Source organism: Bombina bombina, chromosome 11 (genome assembly GCF_027579735.1).
Source record: "Bombina bombina isolate aBomBom1 chromosome 11, aBomBom1.pri, whole genome shotgun sequence".
Lineage (NCBI taxonomy): Eukaryota > Metazoa > Chordata > Amphibia > Anura > Bombinatoridae > Bombina > Bombina bombina.
The window spans coordinates 20,050,240-20,070,712 of record NC_069509.1 but is presented as its reverse complement, the minus strand read 5'-3'; the positions used below and the strand labels follow the sequence as shown (position 1 = coordinate 20,070,712).

At 43.1% G+C, this 20,473-nt stretch overlaps 1 protein-coding gene across 4 annotated transcripts in view; it reads right to left on the bottom strand.

The window, feature by feature from the left end:
- Window positions 1-20,473, bottom strand: part of LOC128641811 (uncharacterized) — an 89,842-nt gene that overhangs the window by 50,754 nt on the left and 18,615 nt on the right. For all 4 annotated transcript variants that reach the window (XM_053694352.1, XM_053694353.1, XM_053694351.1 and 1 more), the window contains exon 3: window positions 7,005-7,226. In XM_053694352.1, coding sequence (XP_053550327.1) covers window positions 7,005-7,226 — 222 coding nt within the window. The remainder of the gene's footprint in view (window positions 1-7,004; window positions 7,227-20,473) is intronic.

The following is a 20,473-nucleotide window of genomic DNA, read 5'->3' as shown; positions in this document are numbered from 1 at the left end:
GTTTGTATTTATTTTAACTAGGTAGACTAGGTAGTAAATAGTTATTAACTATTTACTAACTACCTAGTTAAAATAAATACAAACTTACCTGTAAAAATAAAACCTAACCTGCCTTACACTAAAACCTAATATTACAATAAAATTAACTAAATTACATTAATTAAATACAATTAACTAAATTACAACAAAAAACACTAAATTACACAAAATAAAAAAGAAATTATCAAATATTTAAACTAATTACACCTAATCTAATAGCCCTATCAAAATAAAAAAGCCACCCAGCCTAAAAAACCTAGCCTAAACTAAACTGCCAATAGCCCTTAAAAGGGCCTTTTGCAGGGCGGAGCTAGCCATCGGCAAGAGCGGCTGCACAGATTAGGAGCTCCGGCTCCAAATAGTATATAAATTTGATAATTAAGGGTGCAGCCCAACTCAAGGAGCCTAAATGATAAAATAAGGTGTGGGAGGCCTAGGAGGCACGGTCAGATAACCCGGGAGCCGGGTGAAGTGCCCGACAAAGAGACTTTCACCTGGAGACGCAGACTGAGGCCTATCTGTAGCTTAGAGCCTAGGAAGGAGTACGTGGCACGCTAACTCCTACAACACAGGGGCTGAGCTCTACACTAGAAATAACATCACGCATTGGTGCTGTGCCTTGGTTCGGCAAGGAGATATTCCTCATCTTTATGGCACCGATGGAGCACATCGCAGAAGAAAAAGCACTTGCCCTCCTGGAGGAACATTTTGCTACATTGCTACTTTATAGAAGCCTATAATATTTTGAGGAATATAATAGTATATTATAATGTATATCTCTCCTTACAGATGCTTAATTTTCAACTTGTTGGTGGATATTTGTATTGAATTGTGCATATTTGGTGCTTATTTTTTCTTTGTATTGTTTAAACCTCAATAAAAACATTATTTAAAAAAAAAAAAAGGGCCTTTTGAGGGGCATTGCCCCAAAGATATCAGCTCTTTTACCTGTAAAAAAAAATACAAACAACCCCCAACAGTAAAACCCACACAACCAAACCCCCCAAATAAAATCCTATCTAAAAAACCTAAGCTCCCCATTGCCCTGAAAAGGGCATTTGGATGGGCATTGCCCTTAAAAGGGCATTCAGCTCTTTTCCATTGCCCAAACCCTAAGCTAAAAATAAAACCCACCAAATAAACCCTTAAAAAAACCTAACACTAACCCCCGAAGATCCACTTACAGTTTTTGAAGTCTTCATCCAAGCGGGCAGAAGTTCTCAACGAAGCCGGGAGGAGTCTTCATCCAAGCGGCAAGAAGTGGTCCTCCAGGTGGTCAGAAGTCTTCAGATGGCAACTTCTATCTTCATCCTTCTGACGCAGAGCGGCTCCATCTTCAAGACATCCGGCGCAGAGCATCCTCTTCTGTCGACGGCTACTGAAGAATGAAGGTTCCTTTAAGGGACATCATCCAAGATGGCGTCCCTTGAATTACGATTGGCTGATAGAATTCTATCAGCCAATCGAATTAAAGGGTAAAAAATCCTATTGGCTGATTCAATCAGCCAATAGGATTGAGCTTCAATACTATTGGCTGATCCAAGATGGCGTCCCTTGAATTCCGATTGGCTGATAGAATTCTATCAGCCAATCGGAATTAAAGGGTAAAAAATCCTATTGGCTGATGCAATCAGCCAATAGGATTGAGCTCACATTATATTGGCTGTTCCAATCAGCCAAAAGAATGCAAGCTCAATCCTATTGGCTGATGAATAGGATTTTTTACCCTTTAATTCCGATTGGCTGATAGAATTCTATCAGCCAATCGGAATTCAAGGGACGCCATCTTGGATGACGTCCCTTAAAGGAACCTTCATTCTTCAGTAGCCGTCGACAGAAGAGGATGCTCCGAGCCGGATGTCTTGAATATAGAGCTGCTCCGTGTCGGAAGGATGAATATTGAAGATGCTGTCTGGATGAAGACTTCTGCCCGTCTGGAGGACCACTTCTTGCCGCTTGGAGGAAGACTTCTCCCGGCTTTTTTGAGGACTTCTGCCTGCTTGAATGAAGACTTCTCCTGGCTTGATGAGGATGGATGTCCGGTCTTGAAAAACTGTAAGTGGATCTTCGGGGGTTAGTGTTAGGGTTTTTAAGGGTTTATTGGGTGGGTTTTATTTTTAGCTTAGGGTTTGGGCAATGGAAAAGAGCTAAATGCCATTTTAAGGGTAATGCCCATCCAAATGCCCTTTTCAGGGCAATGGGGAGCTTAGGTTTTTTAGATAGGATTTTATTTGGGGGGTTTGGTTGTGTGGGTGGTGGGTTTTACTGTTGGGGGGTTGTTTGTATTTTTTTTTTACAGGTAAAAGAGCTGATTTCTTTGGGGCAATGCCCCACAAAAAGTGCTTTAAGGGCCTCATTACCAGCATACATCGACCTGGAGGGCCTCCTTTGGCTCCCCCCACACTGGCAGTCGAGAATTTGTGTCTCGAACAATATAGTGAAAGGATGCCAGGAGAGTTGGTTGAAACTAAAACATAATAGGCTTATAGCCCCCCACCCCTCCCCAGTCCACTCCATGAGAGGGCTCCTATTGGGACTCCCTGATGTCCGTATCAGCTCATGGCCCACCAATGAGATAGGTACCCTACTAGATTTCTATGACAATAGACAATTGAAGACTCATCTCTCGATGGTAACCTCACCCGAGTTACCTCCAAAATTTCACTTCGACCTTTGGCGTATTCGGTCCCTAATGAAATCCTGGGGCTTCCTGGAGAACCAACTCTGTGACTTATCCCCTTGGGAATCACGATGTAGGGCAACCCTCCAACTACATAGGCCCCTCTCAGTACATTATACATGTTTAATGGAGGAGAATGCCTCCTCCAAAGCAACCCACATGGAATCCTGGGAAAGAGACCTGCAGCTTACATACCCTCTTGAAGAATGCAATAAGCCACACCAAGAAAGCTACCCATTGTATCACTCTATACAAGCTATACTTCAAAATCCTTACGAGATGGCACCTCGTGCCTACAAAATTGCAGAAAATATATCCTGCCCATCCCCCAATGTGTTGGAGGGAGTGTGGGGAACTAGGGACACCACTCCACATTTGGTGGATCTACCCGGGTGTGAATAGGTTGTGGAGCAGAGTAGCCATACTATGCAGAGATCTGGGCCTGGTGGAGACACTTACCCCAGCGCTAGCTATATTACACCTAGGAGTAGACTCTCTCCCCAGATTCAAGCAAAACCTGTTAATATGCATCCTTACTTAAACTAAGCTCCTTATAGCCAGGAACTGGAAAAAACCCCAACCCCCGAGACTGCAGGGAGTGATTGACTGTGTGGACCATATTAAAAATATGGAAAACTATGTATACAGAGAACGCAGACAATTGACTGACTTCTGCCTGATATGGGAGCCATGGGACACCCACTGGACCCATAAATTTACATCAATAGACCGACCGACAGAGGTAGCCTTATGGACTGACCCCCCTTTTCCCTCCATCACCCTGGCTCTCATAGATCCCAACCACGCTTCCAAGAGACTTTTGTGAATCCCCACATAGAACTCGCCCGGATATGGGGAGTTGGAGATCCCTAAGATGGATTAATATGGGCTCTCTCGTTCAACGTGTCCCGTTTGGTGAGACGTACGACCTATCATTATTCATGACCCGTTGAGGTCTGTAGTGCTTGATTACCTTGATTACCCAGATACCCTAGTAGGTTGACCCACCAACCTTGTGGCCATTCCACTTATATTGCTGTCATGATAAATCAAAAAATGAATGTGAAGTTTCATGAGTTATTTGTCGATGGCCTCTGTAAAAACGAGGATTATGTTTGTTGTTCAGAATATTTCAATAAAAAATTATTTATATTAAAAAAAAAAAAGGCGCTTTAAGGGCTATTGGCAGTTTAGTTTAGGCTAGGGTTTTTTTATTTTGGGGAGGGCTTTTTTATTTTGATAGGGCTATTAGATTAGGTGTAATTAGTTTAAATATTTGATAATTTCCTTTTTATTTTGTGTAATTTAGTGTTTATTTTTTGTAATTTAGTTAATTGTATTTAATTAATGTAATTTATTTAATTGTAGCGTAATGTTAGGTGTTAGTGTAAGACAGGTTAGGTTTTATTTTGCAGGTAACTGTATTTATTTTAACTAGGTAGTTAGTAAATAGTTAATAACTATTTACTAACTAGTCTACCTAGTTAAAATAAATATAAACTTAGCTGTGAAATAAAAATAAAACCTAAGATAGATACAATGTAACTATTAGTTATATTGTAGCTAGCTTAGGTTTTATTTTATAGGTAAGTATTTAGTTTTAAATAGGAATTAGTTAGGTAATGATAGTAATTTTCATTTAGATTTATTTTAATTATATTAAAGTTAGGGTTAGGATTAGATTTAGGGTTAGGTTTAGGGGTTAATATATTTATTTAGTCTTAGTGATGTGGGAAGCCAGATGGTCTGCGAAAGCACATCACCTGGGACAGATGGTCTTGTGACAACCACCACTGAAGAGAATCTCTGGTCTCCTGGTCCAGATTTATCTGAGGAGATAAATTTGCATAATCCCCATTCCACTGCCTGAGCATGTAGTGGTCTGAGATGAAAGCAAGCAAACGGGATGATGTCCATTGCTGCTACCATAAGTCCGATAACTTCCATACACTGAGCCACCGTTGGCTGGTGAAGGGACTGCAGAGTTCGGCAAGAATTTAGAATCTTTGATTTTCTGACCTCCGTCAGAAATATTTTCATGTTTACTGAGTCTATCAGAGTTCCCAGAAATGGAACTCTTGTTTGTAGGACTAGTGAACTCTTTTCTATGTTCACTTTCCAACCGTGAGTTCTTAGAAATGACAACACGATGTCCGTGTGAGATTTGGACAGATGATAGGTTGACGCCTGGATCAAGATATCGTTCAGATAGGGCGCCACTGCTATACCTCGCGGCCTGAGAACCGCTAGAAGGGACCCTAGAACCTTTGTGAAGATCCTGGGAGCCGTGGCCAACCCAAAGGGAAGAGCCACAAACTGATAATGTTTGTCCTGGAATGCAAATCTTAGGATCTAGCCAATTGGATTTTTCCTACCTTAATTCTGATTGGCTGATAGAATCCTATCAGCCAATCGGAATTCGAGGGACGCCATCTTGGATGACGTCATTTAAAGGAACCTTAATTCGTCGTTAGTCCGTCGGTTGAAGAGGATGGCTCCGCGTCGGCTGGATGGAAGATGGCTCCGCTTCGCTCCGGATGGATGAAGATAGAAGACGCCGCTTGGATGAAGACTTCGGCCGGATGGAGGACCTCTTCTGCCCCGCTTGGATGAAGACTTCGGCCGGATGGAGGACCACATCGCCCGGATTGGATGAAGAGTTCGGCCCGGCTGGGTGAAGACGGCTCAAGGTAGGGTGATCTTCAGGGGTTAGTGTTAGGTCTTTTTAAGGGGGGTTTGGGTGGCTTTTAGAGTAGGGGTATGTGGGTGGTGGGTTGTAATGTTGGGGGGGTTGTATTTTTTTTACAGGTAAAAGAGCTGATTACTTTGTAATTTAGGATAGGGTAGGGACTTTTATTGTATTGGGAGGCTTTTTTATTTTATTAGGGGGCTTAGATTAGGTGTAATTAGTTTAAACTTCTTGTATTTTTTTTTATTTTCTGTAATTTAGTGTTTGTTTTTTGTACTATAGTTTAGTTTATTTAATTGTATTTAATTGTAGGTAATTTATTTAATTTATTTAATGATAGTGTAGTGTTAGGTTTAATTGTAACTTAGGTTAGGATTTATTTTACAGGTAATTTTGAAATTATTTTAGCTAGGTAGTTATTAAATAGTTAATAACTATTTAATAACTATTGTACCTAGTTAAAATAAATACAAAGTTGCCTGTAAAATAAAAATAAATCCTAATATAGCTACAATGTAATTATTAATTATATTGTAGCTATATTAGGGTTTATTTTATAGGTAAGTATTTAGTTTTTAATAGGAATAATTTAGTTAATAAGAGTAATTTTTATATAGATTTATTTAAATAATATTTAAGTTAGGGGGGTGTTAGGGTTAGACTTAGGTTTAGGGGTTAATAAGTTTAATATAGTGGCGGCGGTGTAGGCGGGGCAGGATAGGGGTTAATAACTTTAATATAGGTGGCAGAGGTATAGGGGGGCAGGATAGGGGTTAATAACTTTAATATAGGTGGCGGCGGGCTCTGGGAGCGGCGGTTTAGGGGTCCGGGATCCGCAGGATAGGGGTTAATAAGTTTATGTAGGTGGTGGCGGTATAGGGGGCAGCAGATTAGGGGTTAATAGGTATAATGTAGGTGGCGGCGGGGTCCAGGAGCGGCAATTTAGGGGTTAATATACTTATTATAGTTGCGGCGGGGTCCGGGAGTGGCGGTTTAGGGGTTAATAACTTTATTTAGTTGCGGGGGGCTCCGGGGGCGCCAGTATAGGGGGTAAAACAGTATAGTATAGTGTGGGTGCTTAGTGACAGGGGTATCAATAAAGTTGGGAAAAAGCCGAAGAGCAGTGAAATCGATGACTGATAAATATCACAGTCCGCTGCTCATTGCCCTGCACTTGGTGCGCGGCTTTTTGACAACTTTATTGATAAATTTGGCAAACGTATTCAGGTCCGCGGCAGCGAGGTTAGGCGAACTTAGCCGGGCGTATTGGGGCCGGCGAATGCAGGTAAGTACAGAACTTGATAAGTAGAGGCCATTGTTTGCACACATTAATGATACTTATATCCGTCCCTAATAATCCTCAGCAGAAAAGATTAGATAAGGAAAACCTAGGTTTCAACATGGTGGTCCTTATATTCTTAATAGAAACTAAACATTTACACCTATTTCTTGTATATTTAAACACTAATTAAAAAAAAAATACATCTACACAATATTCTCAGGCTACGCTTTTCCTTGAATAGATATTTATATCTGGCATTTTTAGTGTTTAAGGTTCCTTAAAAATCGTACACAAGGGAAGACTCATTATTATACCTTTATTGCCAACTATTTTTCCTAGCTGGTTAATTTTATCCTTCACTGTAGGTAGGTAGTTTTCCTTTTGTTTGTGCTGTAGAGAGGCTTTCTCTGCTACGCTGAAGAGGAACAGCTCACAAGTTAGTTCCTTAATGCTGGGCTGACTTCCCAGAATCCTGTTCTTCTCCTCATAACTGCTGTCATCCAGGTCATCGATCACCACTATGACGTTATTTCTCCCTAGAAATAAAATATAAAATGTTTAATATAAATATCCCAGTGCATTAGGATACCTTCATGCTGTTTATGGCGGTGTAGGGGCAGTTTAGCAATTGCAGCAGGTGCTTAACTACAGGGGTCTCACAGGTTTATCAAGACATGGGGGCCTATTTATCAAAGCGTCAACTATGTTGCATTCGCTGGTGTCAATACGCTCGCCAAACATCGCCAAAAATAGCTACCACGGATCTGAATACGATCTCCTTATTTATCAAAAAAGCCGTCAAAAACACTTGCGTCAAGTACGGTGCGAAGAGCATTGGACTGGTATTAACTAACAGTCTGGTTTTTCCCAACTTTATTTATACCTTTTCATTACTGTCCATGAACAAGCACATTTCTCTAAAGCTAATCTTTAATTTTTCATCTGTTAATGTCCAAGAAGTAGATTGATTTATACCTCAACAGACAACAACTCATAGAAAGTTATGTTTTTATTTATTAGTTATATGATACTTTCACATAAATTAATGTGTATTTGTATTTCTAGGAGTCATATTTTTTATCTATTTTTTAAATTACTATTAATGCTAGAATTTGTACATATATCCTTGCACATACTTGTGTTTATATATATATGTAGAAGGTGTAGTAGCACTCCAGCTTCAAATAGCTCCGTTGAGCTCTCCTTGCCCCGGGTGCACTTCAAGAATATAGATAAAGCAGCAAAGAGGAAGTCACTCACAGGGTCTTGCAAAAAGATAAAGTATTTATTTTGACGTTTCGGGTGTTACCCCTTTCTCAAAAAACAGCACAGTGTGAAACTGTATAGTCACCCCCCTTATATACCCCTGTACAGCAAACAATCAGTGTGGTAAACACCCTGGCACCTGGAAGTAAAACCATGTCACATGACACAAGGTCAAGCCCCTTTGGCATAGCAACCAGACACTCAGCAGTGTAAACCAAGTGAAAGTTAAAAAGATAGTGAAAGTTAAAAACACAGGCAAAACAGATTGTTCGGAGCAATATATAAATACAAACATGGGTTTAAACAAAAATGTTAACAACCAAACAAGCAGTAGCATATTATCATGCAGATAGCGTTAATCACCAGGGTGACCGTAATCCCACAGCATAAATACACGTAGCCATATACAGCCTCAACCATATCATATCATAAAGTACAGGTAATGAACTACTGGACACTGCTGAGTGTCTGGTTGCTATGCCAACGGGGCTTGACCTTGTGTCATGTGACGTGGTTTTACTTCCAGGTGCCAGGGTGTTTACCACACTGATTGTTTGCTGTGCAGGGGTATTTAAGGGGGGTGACTATACTGTTTCACATTGTGCTGTTTTTTGAGAAAGGGGTAACACCCGAAACGTCAAAATAAATACTTTATCTTTTTGCAAGACCCTGTGAGTGACTTCCTCTTTGCTGCTTTATCTATATTTTTGAAGTGCACCCGGGGCAAGGAGAGATCAACGGAGCTATTTGAAGCTGGAGTGCTACTACACCTTCTACATGTTTTATTCTCTTTAGGATCACCCGCATCTGGATTGCAGCATACCTCTGTTAACTACTACGGTAGCTAGCAGCATCTCAGCAACATACACTGTATGTTATTTGTAACATGGAACAACAGACTGAAGAGGATTACACAGAGGAAATTAAAGGAGCAGAGGAATTCTTCTTTACTGAGGAAGATGCATCAAGGATCAGATATACCTCCTTGCCACTAAGGGTAACTACAGAACAAGACTCACAGATTTATGCCAAACTGACTAAATTGAGGAAAAGGGAAAAAGATATTTTTCTGCACGCAACATACCTGTCAGAATACCACAGAAAAAAATTAATTCCACGGGGCTTCAGGATTAGAAATACGCCTACCATAGGCCGTAATAACCCAGCCTTTTGCCTCAAATGGTGTAATATTATGAATAAATGTTCCCTTGATCAAATCCTATTGGTCATTGAAGAAGTAACCAGAGTGCTGGAGATTAACAGAAAAGAGACCAAGACGTATGAGGATCAATATCTACAAAGGTTGGAGGCTGACAAGGATCAAGATTGGCTGAAAAAAATGAAGGAAGAGGTGGACAAATATGAGAACGAATTAATAGCGTTCAAAAATCGCAAGCTTGAGGATGTAACACAAGATTATAAAAATAAGAGTGTGTATCGTTGGCAATTGAGCCCTGAGGAGAGAACACATTATTGCCAGAACAGACCGTGGAGGCAAAGACACAGCCACACAAGACCGACTGGGACCCTAGACAGCTCAGGTAACAGCTGTGATACAGATAATACCTCCAGATCACCACCACTGGAGACAGACTACCAGCAGGGGATGCAGACACATTCAAAAAACGAAGGAGGCAGAAGACGCATACCCAAAGGGGGGGGGGGCACAGGCCACCCACTGAGACCACCCAGGAGGGGCAGATCAAGGAGGAACTAATCATAAACCTCAGCAGCCACATACTCACAGATGAAGAAAGGAGTGTCCTAAACAAGGGCCTCTCTTTTGTGCCAACTTCCCAACCGGACAACTTTGATCTTTATGTGGACGTTCAGAGATTCTCTAGGACCTTAAGATTAAAAGAACATTTTGGCACCTATGACCCAAACAGCCACAATGCATCAATTAAGACTTTCTCCAGACTGCTATGGCAGGAATGTGAAGAAAATTGTATAAAGCGCAAACAATACAGACACAATTTAACCATCAAAGAAAGAGAAGCTTTGAGAACATTACAAGAGGACAACAGCATAGTTCTAAGGGAGGCGGACAAAGGTGGTGCTGTAGTCCTGCAAGACTACACCGATTACAAGAAAGAGGTAATGCGACAATTAGAGGACAAGGACACCTACTGCCCGCTACTAGGTGATCCTAGCAAACAATTCAAGACAATATTGGACGAGATCATACAACTGTTACTCAAGAACAATTATATTGATACCAACACCAGCAAGTACATGATGGTAAAATTCCCTGGAATACCAGTTCTCTATATGCTACCTAAAGTACACAAAAGCTTGGACGCTCCCCCTGGGAGACCTATTGTGTCAGCTGTCAGCTCTCTTCTACACCCAATAGCAACCTATATTGATTACATTCTACAACCTATTGTCCGCAACGTACCCTCTTTCCTCTTGGATTCAGCATCCATGCGCAAATTAATACTGGACTTACCTCCTCTCACTGAAAATACAGTGCTGGTCACATTGGATGTGACCAGTCTTTACACAGTCATTCCTCACCAGGAGGGCATAGCGGCCACAAGACGACAACTTCTCAAGTATCCGTATGTTGGCCCCCCCCCGGATGTCATATGTGAAATGCTGAGACTATGTCTAGAACTCAATTATTTCCGCTTCGAAAGATCTTTCTACCTACAAGTGGCTGGAACGGCGATGGGGTCTAACATGGCCCCATCATACGCCAACCTGTTCATGGCGGAGTTTGAGGATTAAGGCACCCAACTGTTCAAAGACAACAGAGTGCCAATATTCAATAGATACATTGATGACCTGTTTCTGCTGTGGACAGACACAGAGGATCAACTACTAGCCTGGTTCGAGGAACTCAACAAGGTACATCCGACAGTCAAGTTCAAGCTTACATATGACAAACAAGCAATAGACTTCCTTGACATAAGAATTTTCAAGCATGGTGATAAGTTAAACACTACCCTCTTCAGTAAACCAACGGACAAGAATTCTGTCCTTCATGCAACCAGTTGCCATCCACCCAGCCTTAAGAAGGCACTCCCACTATCCCAATTCAAGAGGGTAGCTAGGAATAATACCACTGAGGAGCTGAAAGAAGCACAACTGGTTGACATGATGACTAAATTCAGACGGAGGGGATACAACCACAACAATCTCTTAAACAGTATAATGGCAGTATCGGATACATCGCAATAGGACCTGCTAGCTGGTACTAATGCTACCACACCTGAGGATAGACTCACGTTTACCATTACCTATACAAAGAATAAAGAAGGGATTGCTGATACCCTTAAGCAAAACTGGGGACTCTTATCATCTGATAAAGACTTGCCTTTCAAATGCATGCCCCCACCCAGAATTGGGTACCGCAGAGCTACCTCACTGAGGGATCAGCTAATAAAAACTGATCCCAGGAACTGTTACAGCAATGACACCTGGCTTAAAACTAAGAAAGGTTATTTTAGGTGCCTGGGTTGCACCACCTGTGGAGGTCTCTCTACAGGTAGCTTCTTCATCCATCCGTATTTCACCAGAAAGTTTAAGATCAGACACAGGGTAACCTGTACCACATCATTCATTTTATACCGCCTGCATTGTGTGTGCAGAATGTTTTATGTAGGAAAAAACGGTGGATGACTTAAGGACCAGAATGGCCAACCACCGGTCTGCGATTCGTGCAGCATTGGATAAAGGTACATCAGATCAGCCGGTGGCACGGCATTTCGTGGAAGCAGAACACAAGGTAACCGACCTTAAATACATCATTATCGACCACATCCCCCCACTAAGTAGGGGGGGTGACAGGGGTAAAAGCACCTATGACCCAAACAGCCACAATGCATCAATTAAGACTTTCTCCAGACTGCTATGGCAGGAATGTGAAGAAAATTGTATAAAGCGCAAACAATACAGACACAATTTAACCATCAAAGAAATAGAAGCTTTGAGAACATTACAAGAGGACAACAGCATAGTTCTAAGGGAGGCGGACAAAGGTGGTGCTGTAGTCCTGCAAGACTACACCGATTACAAGAAAGAGGTAATGCGACAATTAGAGGACAAGGACACCTACTGCCCGCTACGAGGTGATCCTAGCAAACAATTCAAGACAATATTGGATGAGATAATACAACTGTTACTCGAGAACAAATATATTGATACCAACACCAGCGAGTACATGATGGTAAAATTCCCTAGAATACCAGTTCTCTATATGCTACCTAAAGTACACAAAAGCTTGGATGCTCCCCCTGGGAGACCTATTGTGTCAGCTGTCGGCTCTCTTCTACAACCAATAGCAACCTATATTGATTATATTCTACAACCTATTGTCCGCAATGTACCCTCTTTCCTCTTGGATTCAGCATTGGATTCTCTTACAAAGAGAGGCAAGATGGATTTTCAATCTTGGGACAATGACCCCCGGGGGCTCAATGTCCACCTTGACTGGCACTGCTGTTTATAGGGACAAGACTCTCTAATTAACCACCTTGATATTTTCAAGACTGTTCCTGCCTTTGGTTCTATCGGAAGGTACACCATATAAGGGACTGCCTCTAACTGCCTCTAACTATGTGTTTACATTCTCTTGGGTATTTTCTTAAGTTATGTTTTTTGAAGTGTACTATGCTCTTTGAAGTGTTCTTTGTTGAAGTTGTTTTGCTAAGTTGTCTGGTACCTTCCCTTGGGTATCTGCATGTGCCGTGACATGGAGTGTGTGATAACGACTATCACTGCAGGTTCGACCAGGCTTGTGTGTTTTGCCTCTATGCCTCTCTACTTCTACCTGCATGAAATGACAGGGGGGACTTAAGAAGACCGCTATCGGTAGTTCTATACCTGGGCTCCGCAAATTGTCCAGTAGTTCATTACCTGTACTTTAAGATATGATATGGTTGAGGCTGTATATGGCTACGTGTATTTATGCTGTGGGATTACGGTCACCCTGGTGATTAACGCTATCTGCATGATAATATACTACTGCTTGTTTGGTTGTTAACATTTTTGTTTAAACCCATGTTTGTATTTATATATTGCTCCTAACAATCTGTTTTGCCTGTGTTTTTAACTTTCACTATGTTTTTAACTTTCACTTGGTTTACACTGCTGAGTGTCTGGTTGCTATGCCAACGGGGCTTGACCTTGTGTCATGTGACATGGTTTTACTTCCAGGTGCCAGGGTGTTTACCATACTGATTGTTTGCTGTGCAGGGGTATTCAAGGGGGGTGACTATACTGTTTCACACTGTGCTGTTTTTTTGAGAAAGGGGTAACACCCGAAACGTCAAAATAAATACTTTATCTTTTTGCAAGACCCTGTGAGTGACTTCCTCTTTGCTGCTTTATATATATATATATATATATATATATATATATATATATATATATATATATATATATATGTATGTGTGTGTGTTATGTCAGAAATCTTTTGCAAACATATTTACATGTCCCTAAGTTCCTTTTTTTGTCTAAACAATGTTGTTTTTCATATCTCTGTGTTTATTTATACCACTATATGTAATCAGAGTATCATATGTATTTATTTGCAATCAATGGATATTTTAAAGGGATAGGAAAGTAAAAGTTTAAGTTGCATGATTCAGATAGAGCATTTAATGTTAAAACTCTTTAAAATTAACTTCTATTTTTAAAAGTGCTTTATTCTCTTGGTATCCCTTGTTGGAAAATAATACGCACATATCCTACACTAGTGGGAGCTAGCTGCTAATTGGCGCCTGCACACATTTGTCTCTTGTGATTGGCTCAATAGATGTGTTCAGCTAGCTGCCAGTAGCGCAATGCTGTTCCTTCAGCAAAGGATAACAAGAGAATGAAGCAAATTTGATAATAGAAGTAAATTGGAAAGTTGTCTAAAATTGTATGTTCTATCCAAATCATGAAAGAATATTTTTGGGTTTCCTGTCCCTTTAAGAGCTGGACCAAGTTTCTCTCTGCACCTGTCTAACCTCTCCTGATTGCAATCTATTTGTAAATACCACCCCTACACAGGTGTTATAAAATGGTTATACAATGGGCTGGCATATATATGATGACATTTCTTGCTGAAAAAGAAATTCAAGAGAAGGAAGAAATACACTGAAACTAGCATGACAGTACAGAGGTGATTTTAATTTCTGCTGTATCTGAATCATTACAGTTTAATGTTAGGTGGGCTATCCCTTTGAGCTATCAGTTTAAGATTATATTGAATCAAACATCAATTCATACTTTAAAATCCTTGTCTAAAATATTACACTGTGTGTCCTAATGTCAGCATCAATGTTTATCTTTAATACTAATTTCACATATACATACTTTCAAAGTATAATGCACAATGTAACAAATGGCACTTACAAGCTCTGATGAGTGATCAATGACACAAGTATCGAGCAATTTGATTTGTTAGTGATAGTTTATAATATGTATTTGAATCAGATTGGCTGATGTCATAAATCATGTGAGTATGCATATTCCAATCAAAAGTGGTGGAAAAATTCACTAGTGTGTGGGTTATTTAGGAGTTTGCGTCATAATTGGTGCAAAAAGTGTTGAGTGAAATATGGCGCAGTGGAGAGTGTGACTTGTATTACATGGCTTAAACATGGTGCACATAGATTTTTCCAAAAAATAAAAAGGAAGTTAAGTATATTATGTTGTGTATTTATTTCATTTTTATCTCTATATCTATTAGTGCAACAAGTTTGGGGCAAAACTTTGCACCAAATATGTAGAAATAATGTTGTCTCCTTGCTTTGTCAACAGAGACAAAGTTGTAGCATAATCCAAAAGTAGTAATATATTTTTCATTTGTATCCCTATATCTACTAGTGCACCAAATGTGTATCAATAATATTGTTTGATTTAGAAAGGGTATACAATTGTAATAAAGTTTCTAATTTACTTTTATTATTTCCTCAACATAAGCTTTCTGTGTTTTCAGACTCCCAATGAGTTCTATGGCATTCACGACCTCAAGGGTGGTGGACTGAAAACTAGGTACGCTGAGTTAGAAATGATGTGAGTGTAACTGTAGAATTTTTGATAACTTTGTGAGAGCTTAAAATAGTGTCGATTAGGAGGGTGAATGAACACGATTTCGCTCGAATACCACAGTTTTCAACTCACATCAATCTGTGTTGGAGTGAGATTGCGGAATCGTATTTTACGTCACAAATTTCAACATTTGCTGATCTTGACGCTTTGATAACTACAGCGGATCAATCTCGCGACAATTACGACGCAGAATTCCAGCGTATTTTTAGTTGACACTTTGATAACTAGGCCCCATGGCCTGTACCTTTTACCGTCCACCTGAATCATGCTGGCCTGTGTGTCCCCCACAAAACAGGACCCCATTAAAAAAATACACTTGTGCTGATGCTGGTTTGTAGCACTACCACTAGTTATTTTGTAACGTAATTTCATTTTAAACTGCTGTTTAGTTGCTCTTCTGCACTTAAGACCTTAGGGATAAAAAGACCTATTGGATCTCCAATTTGAAATTGGTGAAATTCAGCTGAAGGAAACAACCTGGTGCACTAATCCTGACTGCTAATGGCCAAACCCCTAATACTGTAGGTTTTAGTGAATTAATTAATGTTATATTTTACAGATGTCTTATATTATATTTACAGGAAAGTGATTTTAGCAGGAGCCCACCCAAATAACTAGGCATACTAGCATTCAGGTGAAACAGGAAATGATTTTATTGTAAAACATACAGTCCTTTTATACACACAGCTCATCTTGATAAGACAAAGGACAATCCCACAATTTTCCCACCATTCCCGCCCCTCCAGACTGATCGGCACCTCCATAGCAGCCACAGTCCCACAGAATCTCAATGTCTAAGGGTGGTGGTTTTGGGGTGATCCCCCAGTCCCCAGATACCACAGTCCAAAAATCAGCATGATTTGTTACTGGGGACCGGAGTTACAGTCCGTTGAAGTTATGCGGTTAGTGGTGTCCAAAACCCCCAGTTCTCAAAGGAGCTCCCCTCAGACAATTTCCCCAGCTCTTGTCCTCCTTAGGGGCTACCAATCCTTAAAAGAGCGGAGCTCTGAGGCAAAGGGCTGCTGGAGCGACCAGGGGTAAATTTAGCGGTGTACTGCTGTCCAGTGGCCGACCAGGAGTTCCAGAAGCCCGGCCAGCCTGAGAGGGGTTGGGTGGGTGTCCATTGTCAGGCGGCTGACTGGGAGTTCCAGGAGCCCGGCCAGCCTAGGAGGGTTTTCCTGGTCATATACCAGCTCTTCTCTAAACAAACCCATGTAAACAAAAGCTTCTAGAGATTGTGGTTGCTCCGAGGAGCCCAAAACCACTGAGAAACAACAGGGGTGAGGTTGTAGGGGGGTGGGATTAGCCTTAGCTGTCTGGTATCCATAACATCTCCCCCCCCTCCAGTTTGGCAGACCCGGCTAGACCCTTAACGGGTCAGCCTGGGGCTGTCCAACGGTGGCCCTCCACTTCTCAGTTGCTGGGTAAGGTTATCCCATCTCTCCTGGGCTTGGGGCCTCCTGGGGGGATTTCTACTGGCAGGGACAGTCACACGATGCAACGTCCCAAACAAGTTTGCCAAGGCCAGCTCCTAAACAGTTGTTCTCCCATAAGTTCCAGTGTCCTTAAGTTCCATGGTTACACTGCCTCCCTCTATGACACTCTGTTGAGTACCGGCTGACCCACTCATAAGCAATGCCAGTGCCGGTTTCACAGCTGTATCCCCACCCCAGGCTGTAGGTTGAGGTTGCTCCTTGGTGAGGCAGGCAAGACTCGGGAGCCCAAACTGGTGGCACCAAATGCAAGGGCGGGTATCCAACAAAACCATTGCTGGTTTCCCAGCTGTAGGTGGAATTTGCTCCTTGGTGGGGCAGGCAAAACTCGGGTGCTTAAACTTGTGGCACCAACTGCATGAGCGGGTACCCCCTGTGAGAAATACTCCGGGACAAGAAAAAGGTAGAAACCCTGCTAAGCTACTGAGGGGAGAGACCGTCTGTCTCTTCTCCCGAGAAGGAGATCTACCACTTGGGAGAGAGGTCTGTAACCTCCGTTGCATAGGAAACTGCTCTGCCACTGGGGAGGGAGACCGATTGTCTCCTCCCCCGGGAAGGGGTTCTGCCACTGGGAAGAGTTATCCACATACATCTCTCCCTGCAAGGGGTTCTGTGTAAGGGGAGGGAGGACGACTACCTCCACTCCCAGGGCATGGCTCTGCCGCTGGGGAGAGAAACAGACTGTCTCCTCTCCCTGTACCTGGCTCTACCGCTCGGGAGAGACACCGACTGTCTCCTCTCCCAGGAAGGGGTTCTGTGTAAGGGGAGGGAGGATGACTACCTCCGCTCGCAGGGGATGGCTCTGCCGCTGTGGAAAGAGACCAACTGTCTCTTCTCCCAGGAAGGGGTTCTGCGTAAGGGGAGGGAGGTCGGCTACCCCCTCTCCCTGGGGGTGGCTCTGCCACTGTGAAGAGAGAGCTGTTGTTTCCTCTCCTTGTTCCTGGCTCCGCCGCTGGGGAGAGAGACCGACTGTCTCCTCTCCCAGGAAGGGGTTCTGCTTACGGGGAGGGAGGACGACTACCTCCACTCCCAGGGGATGGCTCTGCCACTGGCGAAAGAGACCGACTGTCTCCTCTCCTGGCTCCTGACTCTGCCGCTGGGGAGAGAGACTGACTGTCTCCTCTCCCAGGAAGGGGTTCTGCCGCTGGGAGAGTTATCGACATCCGTCTCTCCCTGCAAAGGGTTCTGTGTAAGGGGAGGGAGAACACCTTCCTCCTCTCCCTGGTTTTCTGGAGCTGTTGCAGGTGCTGGGCAGAGGCCGGCAGCTCTCTGCCATGTTGCCAGCGCTTCTGCTAGGGTGGCCCCCTTGTCCAAGGCCATAAGCTTGGAGCCAGACTGCTGATCGGTATCCAGCAGCCCTGGTTCCCGTTTTCTTTGTGGCCACTCCTCCATGGTCGAGCTCCATGAATCCCAGAAGGCTGCACCCCAAATCTGTATACCCTTGGCACACTGCTTAACGAGATCTAGCAGCCTCTTGTATTCCTTGACCAGTGCCTCTTCCTGGTCAATTATAAAATCCAGATCACCTAGTAGCCAGGATTCCTCCAAGAGATCCAGCAGTTCCTCTTGGAGCCCAGAGATATCCTCCAGACCCTGGTCCGTCTCTCTCCCAAATGGTGGGCCCTCTGTCCTTTTTATATATAGCAATCCAGGGCCGTCAAAGCCCTCTTTTGGGGAGCCATCCTCCAGCCATGACTGCGCTTGCATAGCGAGCCATTGGAGGGCCCGATAGCCGTCCTTCACCCACATCTCTTGCTGAATCAGTCTATGTAGAACAGATAGCCATTCATTCTTTGGCTGTTTTCCCAGGAAAGACACTCTCATGGTCCGCCGAACCCAGAACCTTGGGTTATTCATGGGGAGGACCTTTCCATTGTCCCGCTTCTGTTGAAGAGCCTCCCACCAGAGGTCCCGGGGGATCAGGTCCCTCTGTTCCAGCATGTCCTGTTGGTAAATAGGACCGTCCATCTGGCCCAGTGCCTCCTGTACTCTCCTTAGAATTTCGACTTCCATAGTTACCGGCTACTGTGGCACATCTCCTCTGTCAGCAGAAACTGTGTGAAAGAAGCAGATCCCACCGCTACCTGCCAATGTGATGGATACCCTGGCTACCCTGACTGGGTAGATCTGCCAAAGGGGTCATGCTTCCTCACTGCGACTGCAGCTATGTAGCTGGCAAGTGACCACAGCCTGTAGCCACCCCTGATGCCCGACAGCACCAGTATTCAGGGTCCCACCCTGTGGAAGACTCCGGCTACCCAGACTAGGTAGCTCTGCCAGAGGGTCCTTCCTCTGCCTGGAACCGGCTGCTATGTAGCCCAGGAAAGTGATTTTAGCAGGAGCCCACCCAAATAACTAGACATACTAGCATTCAGGTGAAACAGGAACTGATTTTATTGTAAAACATACACTCCTTTTATACACACAGCTCATCTTGATAAGACAAAGGACAATCCCACAATTTTCCCGCCATTCCCACCCCTCCAGACTGACCGGCACCTCCAAAGCAGCCACAGTCCCACAGAATCTCAATGTCTAGGGGTGGTGGTTTTGGGGTGATCCCGCAGTCCCCAGATACCACAGTCCAAAAATCAGCATGATTTGTTACTGGGGACCGGAGTTACAGTCCGTTGAAGTTATGGGGTTAGGGGTGACCAAAACCCCCAGTTCTCAAAGGTGCTCCCCTCTGATAATTTCCCCAGCTCTTGTCCTCCTTAGGGGCTACCAATCCCCAAAAGAGCGGAGCTCTGAGGCAAAGGGCTGCTGGAGCGACTAGGGGTAAATTTAGCGGTGTACTGCTGTCCTGTGGCCGACCGGGAGTTCCAGAAGCCCGGCCAGCCTGAGAGGGGTTAAGCGGGTGTCCGTTGTTAGGCGGCCGACCGGGAGTTCCAGGAGCCCGGCCAGCCTAGGAGGGTTTTCCTGGTCATACACCAGATCTTCTCTAAACAAGTTTAGAACACAAAACCATGTAAACAACAGGAGTCCAAAACTATGGAGAAACAACAGGGGTGAGGTTGTAGGGGAGTGGGGGGTAGCCTTAGTTGTCTGGTATCCGTAAAAAGCCACTAGCAGGGTCTTTCAATCATCCCAATCAAATTGAATTGGGATGATTTCAATCTGCTACTTTAAAGTTGCCGGCCAGGTTAAGGACAAGTGGTCTTATGGTCGCTGCTTCTTAAAGTGAATCTCAATTTTGATGAATTAGTGCCCGGTTTTTAATAAACCTATTAAAAACAAGGGCACTTTAATTCATCAAAATTGGAATTTCACTCGTTTTCTTCAAAAACTTACCTTTTAATCCTGGCAGCCGCTCCAGCACTTCCTCCGCCCGTCGCAAGCCGTCTTTGCGGGTCAAAAATGACAAATCCGGCTTCCTCCAATCACGGCGTTGCATCAGGCCAAGATTCCCCCAGGGGGAGCTTTGATTGGAGGAAGCCAGATTTGTCATTTTTGTATGAAGAGGTTTCTGATGGCCGGGGGAATCGCTGGAGCGGCTGCCAGGATTAAAAGGTAAGTTTTTTGAAGAAAACAAGTGAAATGTCAATTTTGATGAATTAAAGTGCCCTTGTTTTTAATAGGATTATTAAAAACCGGGCACTAATTCATCAAAATTGACCTTCACTTTAAGTTCCGTTTCAGGCGAGCCTGAAACTATAAGATTCCGAAGCAGCATTCACTGCTTCATAAATGGAGCCCAAGGTGATTGGTCTGTAGCTTGATTAACAGGCTAGCATGTGCACTATGTGTACAGACCAATCAGTGAGTTTGTACCCTCTGAGATCAGATCTGGAGGTTTGAAAAGAATCTGATCTCAGAACTTAGAATATAGAAAGGTCTTTTTCACTGCAAAAGAACAGTTTACTATGGAATTGCCACATGGATTTACTTGAAACAGCAATTTAGTTCCTACAACCCTTAGCCCTCTTCCCGAATCACTAACAATAAAATAGTTCTATGCAAATAAAGGGACAGCCTGG